Source organism: Hippoglossus hippoglossus, chromosome 7 (assembly GCF_009819705.1).
Source record: "Hippoglossus hippoglossus isolate fHipHip1 chromosome 7, fHipHip1.pri, whole genome shotgun sequence".
Classification (NCBI taxonomy): Eukaryota; Metazoa; Chordata; class Actinopteri; order Pleuronectiformes; family Pleuronectidae; genus Hippoglossus; species Hippoglossus hippoglossus.
This window is the reverse complement of record NC_047157.1, coordinates 21,278,456-21,292,685: the sequence shown is the minus strand read 5'-3', so window position 1 is coordinate 21,292,685 and position 14,230 is coordinate 21,278,456. Positions and strand designations below refer to the sequence as shown.

Sequence of the window (14,230 nt, the reverse complement as noted above, 5' to 3'; positions counted from 1 at the left end):
TGTCGCTATATATGTTCACTGAAACAAGTTTTGGTTATTGTGATCAGTCCTGGACTTCATACTGGCCTAGAGAAGTTCCCTTTTTAACATTCTTACATTGGAGAGACAATCCAAAGTCCTCATGTGTAAAACATTATCTGCAGAAAATAGAAAAACTTCCAAATTATTCAGTTTTATGAATCTTCTTTCAGATTTATGAAATTGTTTCCTTTTCTGTAAGAATCAGAGAAAGTTATATAATAAAAAGACTTGAACCGTAGAAAACTTTCACTTGATTAATAACTTTTGTTGTAAGTGATCAGGATCAAAATCTACAAGTGCTGAGTAATGAACAGTTTGATGACAGCAGGTAAAAGATGCGCCATCGACATTTAAGAAACATATTCTCACATATAATGAAATATGGCTTGTTTTTAAAAATCCAACAGAAAGGAACCGGCTGGACTTCACTGAGTGATCAGTATTTGGTCCAACCGGTTTGGTTTATCAGTTATAATTTTCAACACTAAAACTCATCTGTGCTTTTTCCAAAATGTGTATTTTGATCAGGTTTGATTTAAAACAACTCATCACAAATGGATATAAATCTTGATTGAAAATGTGGTTCAACATCCCATTTTTCCAAATCAGTCCCACTGAATTAGAATGAGACAAATATGAAAATCTCAAATACTAAATTACCAAAACGTTGGCAGAGCACAGGATCATGCAGATGTTTAGTCTTTTCACATTAAATCTTCAGACAATGAGACACAGATTTCACACAAACGTTCTGTATTTAGTTCATACAAATGTTTATATTTAAAACAATTTACTACAGTTTAGCCAGCTGATGTATTTGTGAAAATCTTCACCTTCTCTCTTGGTCTCTTAAACAGGAAACTCAGATTATGATAATTGGCGACGCTCAATTAAAAAATACACAACATAGTACTTACTACACATCTACTCTCACATCCTCGTCGGTATTTGTCACATTTGATAGTAAGTGAAGGGCAGAATCTTTACAGTGCACATTATCAGTGTCCTGCTAAGTAATCATGGGGTCACGTTCATACACCTTTGAAATGCCCTTGTGCCATTCCAAAACCACTGCTGTGGATTTCTGAAAGCGTTTCTGTCCGGGACTGGAATAAAAGACGAAAAACAGAAACGGGAGGCAAGGTGAGAAACAACTTAAGATATTGGCAAAGTTAACTTGGAGAGCAAATCCCTTGATGTGTAAAGAAACAACACGATGAAACAGTCTGTAACGGTAAATCAGGCAAAGATGGTCTCCTCGCGTCGCTTCTTGGTCAGGATGGTTCCCGGTTTGTGCTGAGCCTCCGGGTGGTTGGCGAGCTCTGGTGGGCAGTTGGAGACCGGGCTCTCGAGGATGGCCTGCTTCAGGTCGTAGAACACCACCGCGTCCTCTTTGGTGAGGAAGGTCATGGCCATACCGCTCTTACCAGCACGACCCGTACGACCGATACGATGGATGTAGTCTGGAAGAGGAGGAGAATAGAGGAAGAGTATTTTGTTACGGAATAAAATACTAACATAAGGATGGGTTCATTCAAATGTAGTTATTTATATGTATTGAACATTGCTTATATATTCTTAACAACAAGACTCTTTTCTACAAATGAATATCAAATTAAAGAAAAATAGAAACAGTAAAGAAAGACCATGAGTCCTGGGGAAACCCTGCACTGAATGAGGCCTCTTACCTTCGATGTTCTTCGCCATGTCGTAGTTCAGGACCATCGAGACGTCGTGGATATCAATACCTCGACCAGCAACGTCTGTGGCCACCAGAATGTCTTTGGCTCCGGCCTTGAGATTGGAGAGTGCAAACTCTCTCTGTTCCTGGCCTTTGCCACCGTGCAGCGTGCAGGCATTGTACTGTGAGGAGGAGACCATTCAGATTCAATTTTGTTGTATATTTTGATTAAAGTCCACCACATTTAAACTGAGTATACATCTATGCTACCAGATCTCTGGGGACCATGAATGACTGTAAACAATTTAATGACAATTCATCCAGTAGTTACATTTTTTCAGGAGAAATATCAAACAGTGAAACCATAGTTTGGTAAAGTTGTGGTCTAATCCCCAGTGACTCACCCCCATCTTCTCCAGTGACTTGGCGAGCACGTCGCAACCCTTCTTCTGGTTGACAAAGATGATGATGGGAGGCTCGAAACCATGCGACAACACCTCCAGTAGCTTTTTCCTGCATCACACAAAACAAAATCCACAACACTCAGTATGTCACAGATATAAAAAGGGATGTTTGGTGTTTACAGTTTGCCGTCGTGTCCGACTAACCTCTTCTCTCCCTCTGACATAAGCAGGACCTTCTGTTCCACTCTCTCGTGCGGTTTGCCAGCAGACCCGATGTAAACCACAGCAGGACGTCTCAAGTAGCTCCTGGCCAGTCTCTCCACAGCCGCAGGCATAGTAGCTGTGAACATGACCGTCTGCAAGGTGCAATCAAATACACGGTTAGAAAACATTGACGTGAGAGCACTGGGAACCTACAGAAGTGTCCTGCTTAATAAAAGATAAACATACTTGTCTGTATTTGTGTTTTCCTGATTCAAAGTTCATCATCATTTTCTCAGGGTCCTCAGCTTCTTCTGTGTCAGGTTTCTGATTGGTCACTGGGATGTACTCCAGAATCTTTTGGACATCGGGCTCGAAACCCATGTCAATCATACGATCGGCCTCATCCAGGACCACGTAGGTGCAGCGGCCCAGGACCAGGTAGCGGTTCTCCAGCACGTCGATCAGACGACCAGGAGTGGCGATCACAATCTGAATAGATGAGGAAAAAGAAAAGAGAGAATAAGTGATTCAGACGTTACTTCGATAATAAAGAAAATATCTTTGTGTTAAAGACTATAAAGAAGAACAGTTTATTAATTTCTTAGATTATTCACAAAAGTGACCCAGTATAACCAATGTTACTGATTTACAGGCTTAGGAAAGACTTTTGCAGCATTTTGTTCTCTGGATATTAACTTTACACCCTAACTTTAATGATGTTGTTACTGTTTCTTTTATATTCTTCCAAGAAACACAAGTGTATTTGCTGAATATTTCACCTCACAGCCCATCCGGAGACGGAAGCCCTGGTCTTCTCTTGAGATTCCTCCTATCACAGCCACTGTACGGATACCGAGCGGTTTGCCGAACTTTAATGTCTCCTCTTCGATCTGCTGAGCCAGCTCACGAGTCGGGGCCAGGATCACGGCGTAAGGACCCTGGTCAGAGTCTTCAATCCTGCAGCAACAGCCCAGTGGAGGGAGTTAATGTGAGTGAAAAGACATAGAAGCTAAAAAAGATTTGAGAATCGAATTAGTGAGTTTATTTGAGTTTAACAGATCATAGATGGTTTTACCTGTCGATTTTCGGCAGGGTGGTAATCCAGACAAGCAGAGGAATCAGGAAAGCAGCTGTTTTACCGCTGCCAGTCTCGGCCACACCAATGATGTCACGGTTCTGTAAGCCAATAGGAATGGCCTGCCTCTGAATAGGTGTTGGATCCTGGATTTGAAGAGGAAAATGGATCATTAGCGATTAAGTTACCCACCTAAAGATGTTCAGTCTTGGTTACAGCATAAAGCAATTTTCAGTTAATGACTATTTTTCTTTCAGCTCTATATTTTTTTTCCAAAGCATTGTATCTCTGCAGTGAACATCATACAAACATAATTCAAAGTTACATAAACTTAAAGATGGTCAAATATTCATAGTTGACCTCCACCACTCTGTATTCCTCTTATGAAAACTATGACTCTGCGATCTGACCTTGTAGCCACATTGGTCGATGACCTCCAGGATGTGATCAGGCAGCGAGTACTCCTTCCAGTTCCTGATGGGGTTCGGGATCTTTCCTCCCTTGGTGGTGATGCTGTAGTCCTCTCTGAAGATTCGCCAGTCTCTGTCCGTCATCTCGTCCAGTTTCTTCTGGGACCAGTGTCTGTCGTCCCAGCGCTGCTTGGCCTCCTTTTTACGCATCTTCTTCAGTCTCACCCTAAATGGAGTAGAAAGATTGGATAGTTTAGAGATGGAAGTGACGCAAACTTCTTATACACTCAGCATTAGTTTTTTGAGCTGATCACTTCAATGGGTTACTCACTCTTCCTGCTCCTTCTCTTCCAGCGTCCGCCTATTCTCCATCAGGTCACCATAGAAACGTGACTGCTCTCTTTTCTGCTGCTTCAAGTCGATGCCAGCGATGAAGCCTCGTCCATACAGCTGCACTGAATGCTTTTCTTTGTAACTGGAGGACAGATTGTGTTGTTTAGATATTTTTAACAAAACCTTCAATTCAAGAAATAAGGTTTCAACAAGAAGTTGACGCTGACTCACATTGGGTTGTAGTCGACTGATGTGTCCTCAGAGGCATCCCACTCAAACACAAATTTCCTGTCATTCAGGTGACGAGTCCTCCGACGTTTCTTGAGGCCACCCAGATAACGCTCCTGCAAAAGGTTAGACGTTTACATAGATCAATCAATCATCCGTCGCTGGCTATCCAGTGCAAATTTGCAGCTACACATTACATTTAAAGTTTTCTAATATAATTTGCCAACAATATTTTTCTTAGATGATAAATACAAATGGTTTTGGGGATATTCATCCGCCTAAAAAAAATAGAAAGGTTTAAGATGACAAACCTTGATGGCCTGAAGTTCTTTGCCTTTATCCTTCTCCTCTCTGAGTTTTTGTCTTCCATCATCTTCCTCATTCCCGTTGTTCTCTCGCTCCATTCGCTCTCTGCGCTCTCGTCTCTCCCTTTCCTGGGGGTCCTCTGTAACAGACACTCTTATTTATTATCCACATACAACAACATGCTGACTGTCTACAACTGAACAGAACAGATGCTGATACAAACCCATCATTTTTCTCCCGATGTCTTGGAACATCCTCCTCTTCTTCCTCTCATCTTCCAACAACCTCTTCCTCTCCTCTGTCTGTTGCACCCTCCGTTTCAGAGCCTCGGCTTCTCGCTCTGCTTTGGACAGGAACTTGGGCTGAAAAGGAAAAATTACAAAATAAGCAAGGAAAAACAATGGAGCAACAAAAAAGGAAAAATTAAATGTATTCCTCGTGGAACTTCTCACCTTTGCCTCTGCTTCCTCTTCTGCCTTTTTTTTGGCCAGAAGCTCTTCTAACGACAGAGGCTGGGCCTGCACAGAAGCAACACATGTTAAAAACTCAAAACAACAATGAGAAACAATGCAACACTATGAAAGATTCATTCAAACCAAGTTCATACCTTCTCTTTCTTGTTTTTTTCATCTTCCTCCTCTTCTGTTTTTATATCCTTGTCTCTCTTTAGCTTGGCATCCTTCGACTTTGGTGAGAGACTCCTTTGAAAGGTGAGAGTGACAGACGAATTTTACAGGTGTAATCAAAAGTTTTTACAACCTGGACATTGATTTGAAGGTTGTGTCCAAGTTGGAAATGTCAATGACCATAAAGTTGTTTGACATCTGTAGGCAACGTCACAGAGTAAAGCTGTTAGATTAAAGCATCCATTTCACAGAGTTGTGTATTTCAGCATTCACTTACTTGGACCTCTTGCCACGATCACGTCGATGGACATCTCTTTCCTTACGGCCCCTCTCTCTGTCCTTTTCTCTGTCTCTTTCTCTGTCCTTGTCTTTCATGCGACGGTCTCTATAACAATGAAACACGTCAGACACAATGTTACATTTTTTTTATTCAATAACCAACAAACTGAAGCTTGCTGCGAAAAAAGATAAGGTAGAAGTCGGTAAGGATTGAGGAGACTTTAATATCTGAGCTTTGAGCTAGTGTTAGAGATTAGTTTGTGACTGCGTTTGTTACCTTTCTGCAGATTTGGAGCGATTTCTTTCACGAGACCGTTGCCGTTTACGCTCTCTGTCTCGTGAGCGGCTGCGTTTCCTCTCTCTGTCTTTGGGCGCTGAGGATTCCGCATCTTTCTTGTCAGCGGAGTCTGCTGCCATCTGGAAAGAGGGATTCAAAATTATATATTTCTTTTCTTTACACATATAATAAGTAACCAGACCTTATTCAGGTCATGTATAACACCTGATGGTAGTTTCTGAAAAGTGGTTGGTGACCATCACTTGTGGTACTTTGTTGCTGCAGTACACTGGTCATATTTACAATATTGTTAAGTGTCAGCTTCCTTTAAGTTGACATGAGTAAGGAAAAACTGTTTAAAGTATTTATACAAAAGAAAATGTCTGATAGAGATGAGGGGAGCAGCAATGACAAACTAATTGTTATTACTACATTCTGCATTAACAGAGTTTAAAATAATCCAAAAGAAAAGGGTGAATGTGTACAAAAATCTGCAAACTCAAGAAAGTTATGTGTAAAACGAAGCAAATATGTGCACAAAAAGAACTGAAAAACTAAAGATTGATAACTTTGTGACTTAATCTATGTAGTTTATCACGGTTGTTGCAATTTAGACAGATCAATATACCATGTTAAGACGTATTTAAACAGTGAATGGATGCTCTATTATCGCACACACTCCTTAAAGATTACTGCTTTAAGTGCAAGGTTGATCAACTTCTTATGTAGATATCACAAAGTTAACTAAATAAGCTCTTTGCCGCACAAGACGTGGATAACTAAAGAAACCAAAATAAAGAAACTCAGCTTGTGCAGAATGAAAGCAGTGAATTTCGTGAAACAAGCTAGCTCCCGACGTTAGCTTACAACTTAGCATGAAAGCTAATGCTCTTCAATAAACAGCGACATTTAAAAACCTCCAGGAGAGTAAAATGTTTACATTTACTAAAAACCAGGAGGTTAATGCGTCGTTTACAACATTAAAACTCACCTTTTATCGCTTGTCAACAAACTATTTGCGATTTATCAACGCTTCAAGAAGACGCCATGTTGCCCGACACGAGCTGAAGCGAGCAAGGGCTTGTGGGAGTTGAAGTGTGTGGAGTTTGCAGGCAGAGTGGAGAAGAAGCGGGAGGAAGCCGGCGTTAAGACTACATTTCCCTGCAATGCGGGCGAATCTTGTCAGGGCCTCGCTTGTTTGGCACACGGACACCTAAACGCCTGAACAAAAACATTTCAGCATTTTCTCTCTCGAGCACAAGGTGGCAGCGTCGTCACGAGGAAACACGAAGTGACGCCATGAAGAAGTTTTCCCTGTTTAACCACGTGAAACCAGGTAACTTTAGTTAAATCCTGATTAGATTGACCCAGAGAAGTCAAATGTTTAAAACAAAAGGGGTAAACCATTTCAAATCAGACCAGTTTTAATAATAAACACTATATATGGACTGTATATATAAGCAGGAACAAAGGTTTTACAAATCTGAAACTGGTTTCAGCCTCTGTTCACATTACCCAGAATAAATTATATAAAAGGTGTGTTAATACCAATCCTATCAATTTAATGCAGTTTATATATTTTTCCAGCCAAAGCCAAAGAAGCATGAAGTCATGTGGACAACAACAATGGAAAAAGCTCCAGATTTAGGAACCAGCTGCAACTAAAGTCAGTGCAACCTTCACTGGTGAGACTCCATTCTTTTATTTTTTAAATATTTATTTTCTCCACCTTCCTAGTGAATTGTGTGTTGCGTAATTTTTCAAGGTAATCCACTGTGACTTCTGATATGGGAGGTATTTCCATTCCTGCTCACCGCTGCTGCAGCCGAGCTAACGTTCAGTATCATGAAAGCTTCAAGGTGTATTGCGATGTGATATTTTAAATACAGTCGTAAGAAAGAGTAGATAAGACTAAACCGTGTAGAGTTATCAGCACAGGGAAAGAGTTTCGTAAGACAATTTATACTGATGGGACTGAAAGACGCCTCCTGAATCTATATAATTCCGTGGGACAGTCTCTTATCAGTCTGTTGTTGACCACAGATTATAAAGTGCAGCCATGATGAAACAGGTCTGTCTGCTTAGTGGCTACCACTTAAAAACACAAAGCCTCTGCAGCATATTAACATTCAAGAAGTGCAGACACCGAACCTTGTTTTCCCTGTAATCTAAACCGTCCTCTGGTGTCTGTGTGAGCGTACATGCTCCTGCAAACAGATGAAAGACGTTTCAGATGCTGCCGTGCTCGACTACGGTCCAGACGGGCTGGATGCTTGTTCATATTCTGGACCTGCCTTTTCATCCACGGAGAGATCAAGAGAGATTTATGGAGCCCTTGTGAAGGTGAAGCACTCTCAGTAGGAACAGATCAAAGTTGATGGGATAAAAAAATAAATGCTCACACAAAAGGGGGAAAGATAGTGAGGAAGAAAACAATGAGCTGGTGAGATAAAAGCCAGAGCTTGTATTTAATGTATTGAACTGGGGGTAGGATTTGACAAGCACTGGCCTGACAAACACCATGTGACTTCATGAAATCCGTGCAATGGAATGAACAGGAAAAACACAGTTTATTTTAATTTGGGAGTGTTCACACATCACGAATATGTGTTATGAGGAAAGAAACAACAAATGCACAAAAAAAGTACCATAATTGAACTTCTTTTTAACCACCAACTATCGACAAGGGTAATGTAAATTTGTGTATTTTTCAAAATATCATACAATTGCTTTACAGTACATGGATTACATAGACATTGAGTAGTATAAGTATAACAAAATATATTAAAGATGTTCTTTTGCTCCAAGTACATGGGCCAGATATGACCCTCAAACATGTAGTTCCTATGGAGCAGCACCTCTTTTGACATTTCTCATATAGGGTGTTGGTTCTGCATGTCATCTGTAGGTGTAAAGCAAGAAGCCCTATAAGAAGGTTGTGAGACGATCACACCATTCAGGGTTAATGCTATGTCGGTAGAATTGAATGAACAGGAAAAACAGCCTTTATTTAAATTTGGGAGTGTTCCCACATTACTCCATTCAACTAGTTATTCCTGTTTTGGTGAGTTCAGTGAGCGTGAGGAAAAAAACGGTATTTAAAGCTGGAGGACTACGTTTTATGAGGAAGGAAGCAACTGAGGAATAAACTAAAAACTAGAAAGGCACTCTAGAGCACATACCTCCACCAAGGCCCAGCAGTCCCCCTTGAATTCAATCAAACTGAACTGAATTTCACACACTCACAGATGTCACTCATCTAAATGTGCCTGATGTTTTTTCATCAAGATCCATGAAAATGTCAGAATTCTATAGGAAGTGGAAAAAAAATAAAATCCTGGATCCGCCCCCTGATCCAAATCCACATCAAACTTCATTGAGCCGTACTACATCCTTCCATGAAGTTTCATGGTAATCCGTCTTGTAGTTTTTGTGTAATCTTGCTTACAGACGGCGGTGAGAAACCTGCTTGGTGGAGGTAATTACATTTCTTTTATACCACATGAGGCTCCACCTTTCTACATGTTTTATTTGTGTCACAGCTCATGTTAATGTTTCTTCAGGTCCGGAAGCTTAACTGCTTCCAGCTAACGTTGTGTAATGTTGACTATTACCTAATTCTGATCTCTAACAGCTGACTATTGATTACAGTTAGGAGATCAATTTCACAGGGTTGACAAACAGTGTTTTTTACGGGTCATCTCTTTCACTCTCGACACTTTTGATGACAAGATATAATCATGAATAGACTCCACTGATCAGGAAATATTCTGTAAGTGATACAGTAGAAACAGGCTTAAGCTGGAACCACATGATTGGGTGGCACAGATATGATTGTTTTTAGCGGTTCTCCAGATGTGCACACCACATCTCCCTCTCCCACCAACTCATAACTATAGTCAACCCCCATCCCGAGCACCTAATGCCTTCCTGTCTCGACTCCCATCCCTGCACATTTCCCCATGTCAGGCATGGATGTCTAATTAAACCGCCAGAAGAGCGCTCACTCTTGACATGCCCTCAGGGGGTGGCGAATGGGCGACGTGGGCAGGAAGTGGGGGTTAGGTGTGGTGATGGTGAACAATGTGCATAAACAGGGGTTTCTGGGGAGTGTCATAATTTGGGGGGAATGAGGGGAGGCAGACCAGGGGAGTCGAGGGACACGCGGGGTCTTATCTTTCCTGCAGCCCCGCGCTGAGCACCGGGGTGTGTGAACCTCACCTCGCTGCACTTCATAGGAAGGAGAAAATATGCAGAGCAGACACGATAAACTGCTTAGTATACACAGCACACGCTGACACACATTCATACACCAGTTCACATGTACATCATTACGCATGGATGCCATTAGCTGCAAATACAGTGCTCACAGACACACAAAGAGACAATAGAAACGCACTGGCAAAGAATAACATGATTTACAGCCGCAGATGTAGTTAGAGTGTTCTTTATTTAATGAATACTAAAGTTAATTCCTAGCATATTATGCACAATATGCTAATACAGTTTATTATAGTAAATATTAATGTGAGTCAGTCCTCAGGGTTCAGGGCGATAGAAAGGCTGTGCTCTGCTGTCTGGTGATGTTTGTGTGCCTCATTGAGTCGCCCAAAGCACAAAGACGTTCACAGGCTGCGAGCTGCCCCGCCGCCTCAACCTGTCACATCACAGCAGCTCTGGGCTGAACCGTCAGACACGGAGGGACGGACTGATTGAACGAGACGTCACTTCCATAAGTCCAGTACGATTCGAGAAAATCAGCTTTTATTCTTCTTATTTTTGTGCCAATGTTGGCTGTTATATTCTGTCCCTTTGTCCGGGAGAAGGCAGACGGAGCGATCAATCCTAATATGAATATACATTGACAGCTTGTATTTGAAAAGATTAATAGGCTGTTAAAAGGAATAGTTTGACATTTTGGGGAAATATGCTAATTTGTTTCCCTGCTGAGAATTAGATGAGAAGATCAATACCACTCTGATAACTGTCCTGGCGAATATACGGCCAAACAACCAAGATATATGGTGCTCATCAGTGAGCTATATGTGCTGGTTTTTGGATTTGGTTTTACAATTTTGACAGAGCCAGGCTTGCTGTTTCCAGTCATAACGCTAAGCTAACGGGTTACTGGTTGAAAGAGTTATTAGCCACACAGAAATCAGTCTAAAGTAGAATTCTCATTTCCAACATTTCTTAGCAGAACATGGATTATATAGACAAACAGTAGTACAAAAACATTTATAACCTAGAATTACTACCCTGTGGTTGTATGCCTCCGTCAACCAGTGCAGTTTGAGTCTACACACATTTTTAATCCAGACTTGTATGAGGTCACTGTGACCTTTGACTTTTGACCCTTGAAATGTATTCAGTTCATCTTTGAGTCCATGTGAAAACTGATCAAAATTTGAAGAAATTCCCTGAAGGCAGACTTACTTGAGATATCATGTTGAAGAGGCTGAAAACATGTTTTGTGAGACCGCTGTTACTTTGACCTTTGACCTTCCAACACCAAGATCTAATCAGCACTTCTTTGAGTCCAAGTTAACATTTGTAACAAAAAGGCTACTCATCGTGTTTTTAAGATAACATGGTCACAAGAAAAAAGGGGTTTGTGACGTCCCAGTGATCTTGGCCTTTGTCCTTTGACCACTACAATCGAATCAGTTCTTCTTTGAGTCCATGTGAACATTTCGGCCCAATTTGAAAGGATTCTCTCAAGGTGTTCGTGAGATCTTGTAATCACAAGACCAACAACGTACCAAAATTCGACTCAGTTCATCCGTGACACCAACTACACGTTTGTACCAAATTTGAGGAAGTTCCCTTTAAGGCGTTCTTAAGATATCATGATCAAAAAAAGGGCCTGGCCATGGCTGTCACTGGCACTGAGGTATATAAATATGTGAAAAATATGTAGAAGAACAGAATATATAGAAGAGAAAGAGTCTTATGTTTGAAATACATGGGCCAGCACCTCCTCTTTACAAATTGGGGAAAAAAACAAAGAAACATTGGTTCGGCTTTGTGATCAGAAGTCTGTCTCCTCCTCCTTATGGTCCGACTTTGGGATGATCACAGCATTCAGGGCCATTGCAACGCCAGCATGCACCTTCTCAAACTCCACTGGGCTCTCGACCGTGCTCGTCATGACGTCCAGTGTCTGCAACAGTAATGACATCGTACAGCCTGTCATAGCGGCCATGTCCTCTGGAGTGAAGCGTGGAGAGTCAGACGACCATATGGGACATTCTTTCCCCTACACATCACCCAGCTGAGCCTTTGACATACAACCCCATTTCCCATCAAGGGACAGGAGTTATGACTCTGTCAGAGCAGCTGTGGCAAAGCTCGCTATTATAGAGTGTGTGTGTGTGTGTGTGTGTGTGTGTGTGTGTGTGTGTGTGTGTGTGTGTGTGTGTGTGTTCAGGCATTTGGGGGAATATAACCTATACGTCAGTCTGCAGATAGCTCATCAGTAACCAGGCAGCGTACTGAAGCTCATCCTCTCATGAGCCAGTTTTCCTCCTGCTCCGCTCCTGCGGCGGTGGAGAGGTCTGATAGGTTGGCTGAACGAATGTGTGTGAGAGACTGCATCATATTCACGTTTTCATGTGTGTCTGTGCTGCCATGTCTGATAGATGATTCGCTTATGTGGTAGTGAGCCCTGCTGCTCTGTGACCATTTTTTCTGACTCCCCATTAGGGTTTTCAGACGCCACAACTTCCTCATCCGAAATCATTTTCCCCCCAATTCCTGATCCTGATCCTCTGCAGTCGCAGCCTCTCTGCTGCAGGCACCATCCATCCAGGGAGGAAGGGACAAACGTCTAGACTGCACAGATCACTTGATTCTGACCTGTGCATCAGTCTTCATCCAACATGTCAGTAACACACATATCAATGTTGGCTTGTATGTATGGCCACAATTTGATTCTGTCCATTTATGGATCTATAAATCAATTTGTATAACAAATGTATTCATACATATTTTTTATTGTACAATTATTTATTAGATTGTAAAATGTTTTATTGCTATTTCCGTGACACTTGTGGCCTTTACATCTATTAAGGAGCATCTATTGATTTTCATAAATGGTTTATGGACTTTAATTCTAAGTGTTTTGTTTTATTTTTGTATCTAATTACAAAATTAACCCTTGTGCATAGTTTTGAAAACAGTTCTTCTACCTTTTTACATTAAGTTCCAGACTTCTAACCCTTTCAAGCAACAATAAAAAAAGTATACAGATATCTTTCAGTGAATCGTTTTTTCTTTCTTATATTTTCTCACAAATACCAACACCATTTACCCTGGTGCTTCTTAACACCACTACAGCTGACAACACTGGTAAATTAAGGTAGGTTAAATTTTTTCCATCCGTACTGACATTTAATATATAAATAATGTAGCTGCTTAAAGTATTTCTGGGATTATTAAGTCAGTGATTATCACTGGTTTAGCATAAAGACTGGAAAGGGGAAATCGCTTGCATGACTGTCCCGGCCAAGAATATTTTTTTCTTACACTAAGCTAAGTTGACCAGCTGCGGACATTAAATATGATTCGATCTTCTCATCTAACTGTCTAAAATATGTATTTCAAAACCAGCACAAAAAGCCTCATCCAAAAAGGTGGGGTCTTTTTTAGAAGACTACGTCTTGGCCTCAGCTCCACATCCCAGACGCACAGTGTAATCGTGCCTCGGAGCAAACTACCGTGGATGACAGGCTCAATGTGCCTTCATCAGAGGTTTATCTGATTTGCAGAGACATGCAATGTACATGGGCCAATTCTAGATAAATGTGTGCAATGTGTGAGAGAGTCGGGGAGACAGAGAAACTGGAGAAAGATAAGAAACAGGAGAAGCGTAGACACACAGGCTGGCAGCCCAGTTTATCCTAAAGACGATCAAACCGCTATTCCATTTCTGGCTGCGGAAAATCAATGTTGGAGTCGACAAGAGACTAAATTTATCTGAGGCCGGTGATGCAGAGCTTATTCTGACAATTTCCTCCTGTTGCACAAACGTAATGGATAAAGAGGTCATGAGCCGCTGCTGTATCCTGTGTGTGATAGTTCAGGAATGGCAAACATTCAGCCACTTTATCATATCATCACGGAGCAGAGTGTGACAGCAGGACGGAGCCAGGGAGTTCCAGATAAGGGTCGATATCAGTCAAGTTAAAGACTAAGCAGATATAATAATGGAGGTCAGGAAGGATGGTTGGTGACATAAGGAAAAGAAGGAAGGAGAAGAGAGTGGAATTAAGTTTTTAATTTAAATGATGGTATATTTTGTTCTTCTTTGTAAAATTAATAGACTTTATCCGTTATTGCCTTTACCACACGTGAGCCCTACAGCCCAAATATGTGTGGGCAGATT

At 41.3% G+C, this 14,230-nt stretch overlaps 1 protein-coding gene across 1 annotated transcript; it reads right to left on the bottom strand.

The window, feature by feature from the left end:
- Positions 1 to 787: 787 nt before the first annotated feature.
- ddx23 (DEAD (Asp-Glu-Ala-Asp) box polypeptide 23) lies at positions 788 to 6,984 on the bottom strand. The gene is made up of 17 exons (XM_034590852.1): positions 6,836 to 6,984; positions 5,845 to 5,984; positions 5,566 to 5,673; positions 5,270 to 5,363; positions 5,115 to 5,180; positions 4,886 to 5,024; positions 4,668 to 4,801; positions 4,360 to 4,472; positions 4,127 to 4,270; positions 3,796 to 4,021; positions 3,386 to 3,531; positions 3,090 to 3,267; positions 2,557 to 2,799; positions 2,311 to 2,462; positions 2,107 to 2,215; positions 1,710 to 1,884; positions 788 to 1,484 (listed from the first exon to the last, which is right to left on the bottom strand). The coding sequence occupies exons 2-17, from the start codon at positions 5,982 to 5,984 to the stop codon at positions 1,261 to 1,263; spliced, it is 2,391 nt and encodes a 796-aa protein (XP_034446743.1). The 5' UTR covers positions 6,836 to 6,984; the 3' UTR covers positions 788 to 1,260.
- Between the last annotated feature and the right edge of the window lie 7,246 nt (positions 6,985 to 14,230).